General features: G+C 29.3%; 1 protein-coding gene across 3 annotated transcripts in view; it reads left to right on the forward strand.

Moving 5' to 3' along the window:
* LOC106458095 (protein virilizer homolog) overlaps positions 1-4,235 on the forward strand; it is a 100,597-nt gene that overhangs the window by 7,825 nt on the left and 88,537 nt on the right. For all 3 annotated transcript variants that reach the window (XM_022384231.1, XM_022384232.1, XM_022384233.1), the window contains exons 3-4: positions 1,437-1,523; positions 2,655-2,703. In XM_022384231.1, the coding sequence (XP_022239939.1) occupies positions 1,437-1,523; positions 2,655-2,703 (136 nt within the window). The remainder of the gene's footprint in view (positions 1-1,436; positions 1,524-2,654; positions 2,704-4,235) is intronic.

The raw sequence follows: 4,235 nt of genomic DNA on the forward strand, positions 1-4,235 counted from the left end.
TATATATATATATATATATATATATATATATATATCACAGTTGTAAATGTCATATGACTTACAGGAATTTAAAATGTTTCCTTTATTGTCTTTCTTGCTACGCTGGCAGTTTTAAAATCATAGAAATCCTAAATTTTATGAAAAAATGTAGAATGTTTTTTGGTGTGATTATCAAAGCTAAAGAATATGAAAATGAGTGTGTATGTCTAATATATAAAGCTAAGTTTGTGTCTGTTCCCACTTTTCAGCCCCCTATAATAGTAGGCCTATAAAGATCTGGAATCAGTGTACTCAGGTTTAATGTCTCTGATGTTACATTTTTAGTGGCAATCAAAACTTTGTAATTTTTTTCCACAAAAATGGATCAGATTTTTGGTCTGATTTAATGGAAATGTATATGTCATTGTGGTGTCAGAATAAAAATCCATCAAATGCTGTCATGTCTACTGACAAACAAGACTAAATGTTTTATAGAAGAGGCAAGTTGAACCCACAGAATTCTACAAAAATAAATTGGTTTTTATTCACTTTATTTTGGGGAGGGAGAGGGGAGAGTTAGGTATAATAAACATCTCTGATGCTGATTATGTACCTCGGAGTAAAATGTCGAGAAAAAAAAAAGAATTCTGATAGCTAATCACAAGCAGCAAAACATATGCAAAAAAAGTGACAGAGTGAGATTCCACAAGAAACCAAAAATGTAATTTTTCCAGAGGCATTATAATGAGTGTTAAGGGAGTGGGGATGAACAATACGATAAATCTATGATTTCATTTATTTTCTTTAATTTTTACACTCTTAAACAGAAAATATGACCATCTCCTTGCACTTACCAAATATATTTTACATAAAGGTAACTCTGCTTCACTACAATTTATGTCTTGTTTGACATTACTTTGAAATACTGTATTATGCTACTAGGATAAGAACATACTAAGTAGTGCATCAATCTGATTTAATACTTATATCTAGAAACACTGCAGTGATTTATTACGGATATTGACCTGCGATTTACATGGATCTATTCAATGAAAATGTGATTGCTATTATGAATAGATACGTAGAATAAAAAAATTAAAAACGCAGGAATATAAGTACCAAACAACATTCACTAACTGCAGAAAATCCATGTGTTACATACATGTTTGGATGAAAACAAAGCAAAACTAGAAACTATTTTCATGGCTTAACTTTCAAATAAAACTCTGTACAGTAGTGAGCTTTTCTGTATTCCACTTTTTTAATCTAGTAATTTTTATATAAACATACATAACTATATTTTAGTTAAATATTAATTTTAAGAATCTTACAATTTTAATGTATTACTTAATTTGACTACATATATTATTTTTTTGTGAAAACATCAAACTCATTATTACATATGTATATGTATGATAGTAGTAAATTATGATTTCTATATATTTTAATTTTTCAAGGGCAACAAATCCTTCATCATTTCATCTTGAGTTTTTTGTGAATGATCTAAGTAAACGAGAAGCATGTACATTTGCAAAAATGGGAAGGTAAGTTTATCACAAGTTTGAACTTCAGCTGGTGTGAGATTAACTACTTGTGAAATGAAATTGTGGTTGTTTATCTATAAACTAACATCTTAACATGAAAATTGCATAATAATGTATCTCACTTGCTTTCTTGAGTGTATGATAATGGAATTTTGTGACTTTTGGCATGTTAATTCCAACCAAATGTAATGTTTATCCACACGTCATGAGTTTAAGTGTTACTATATTGTTGTGTAATCTTTTTCTCACTGTGTTACACTAGTATGCTGCACTATATTGTGGAATAAAAGATTGATGTTTCCAAGATACAAATCTAGTTTGCTATGTACTCAGCATTTCCACGAGAAAAATCTGCTGCCCATCACAGTGACATGTCACTAAATGTTTTACTAGTTATAACACAAAATTTCAACATTAATTGTGTGACTCTTGTCCACTCTTGAAGAGATATTTATATACACACACACACACACATAAGATTAATGATTGGCAAGACACATTGGCAGATAAGATAAATGTTTGTGGGAATGAAATCTGTGTGTGTTTTAAATGTTGTAATCTAGAAGCAAACTCATTTGCTCTTGTTAGTGACAGTCAATGAACATTTCTATCTGTCCATCACACCTCCTTTGCTGTCAATCAAACTAACATTAACTTATGTAAGACTGGTGTGAAAGTTAATATTAGGGAAATTATTGTTATCTTGTTAACTAAAATTGGAATGATTGTGGCTGGTAAATGTTAATATAATTTAAAAAATCACAAATTTTTAATATCTTATCCAAATTTTTCATAAATGGGAGGATAATGTGATATGTTTTTGAACAGGTGTCTTAGAGAGAGTAAACTGGGTTTTATAAATTCTATTTATGAAAAAATGAGTTAGTAAAGCTTCATTCTATGTTCCTGTTAATCTCACTTGTGCTTTATTGACATATTGGCTATCAGAATCAGAATCTAGTCTATTTTAACTAAAAAGTAATGATGTTGCCAAGAGATAATCAGTTATTAATAAATTAAAGAATGAGTTATAACACCACATCATTTTTTCTTATTTATTATAATTTTTGAGTATATTTAAAAGCTTTACAATTGTTATCTCCTTTTGATAAGTCTGTTTTTGTTTATTAGCTTTGAGTACAAGCAGAACATAGACATCCAGTTCCCAATAACCACAAGGGTAAGTTTTTTTTGTGCAATGATGATTTTATGTCTTTGCAATCAAAAACTTGTAATATTGATTTACTTTTCCAATTTAATAATTCAGTAACTTATTGTTCCCTTTTATTTCTGTTTGAGGCACTATGTAGTCTTTTGGGGGAGGGGAAGAGAATTAAATTAATGAATGCTTTTAAGTCGATTTAACTATATGTGCACAACAGAGGTAGCCAAATTGCAGCTTGCAGTAAATTTTTTTATGGCTCTAAAAACCTTGATAGAAAAAATATTCCATTCTTTATGTCTAAAAATCAATTAATTTTATCAACACGGTCTCGGTCAGTTTGACTGACCTCGTGACCTCATTATAGATTTAATATTTCTAACTTTCAATATATGTGTATATCTTCACAAAATTTGGCACTCTTTCAGTTAATATTATAAGTCTTTCACATACAAAAACATATGTATTTAGCAAAGTATTTTTAGTTAAGCAAAATAAAGATCTGTCCATCAATATATTGAATATTTGTTTTGAATAGTCCATGTGCAAAGTAATTTCCATGTTCAAATTAATTATACTTTTCTTCATCTCAAATGCATTTAAAACGTTTTTTTTTTCAGTAAAACTTTATAGTTTATCTGTTATTTTCTCTACCCTATCTCAAAACTGGATCAGTCAATTTGACCGACCTCGTAACCACCAAAAAAAAATCAAAATAAACGTAAATTACCATTTTTTTCTTTCTAGATTAACTTCAAATTGTAACATAAAACTACATTCGTTTATCCTAAGTAGCTCTAAGTTCGTAACAGTATACATCTATTCATAACTAAATTTTATTGTTTTATTGCCCTTTGAACGGTGTCTAACTACTATCCACGCCATTATGAATTGTGAATCACTTGGAGAATGTGCAGGTCATGCTATTCTATCGAATTACATTACCCACAAGCTGCTTGTGTGTGCATCTCATGAACCATTTTAATTATATTATTATTATTATTATTACTTATTTTACCTAATCTTGTCTTAAATAACTTAAAAAGATCTGTATTTTTAGCTTTTAGTCACTTTTATAATAATAAATATGAAAAACAAGAATTAAAGTACTTACCCAATCTTCTTTTTTGTTGTTCTTGATTGTCGATGACAGTTAAACTAATTTTTTATACTAATGCTAGTAATGCACTTAATAATTTTAATTTAATTAAATAATGCACCAAAGAATATAGACTAATAACATACAAAAAGTAGACAAATTCCCTTACCTCTCTAACTGGTTTTCTAACTGGCTTTCTAACTATGCGATAAGAGCTGTTACAAATTCATCCAAGCTAGTCGTTAACTTTCCCATGGGAACGATGTTGGTACTCTGAGTGAAACTGACATCTAACTGTTCAGAACATAACGTTATACAATATGTCATTTGATAGATAAAAACTTGACGTAAGAGAGAACTGTCAACAAATTCTGAAAGAGAGGATGTGACAGGTGGGTGTAGCAGGAGGGGTCTAATTTTCTATTTGGTAGCTTTGCAACCAAACAAAATT

The sequence above is a fragment of the Limulus polyphemus genome, unplaced genomic scaffold (assembly GCF_000517525.1).
Source record: "Limulus polyphemus unplaced genomic scaffold, Limulus_polyphemus-2.1.2 Scaffold416, whole genome shotgun sequence".
In the NCBI taxonomy this organism is placed as follows: Eukaryota; Metazoa; Arthropoda; class Merostomata; order Xiphosura; family Limulidae; genus Limulus; species Limulus polyphemus.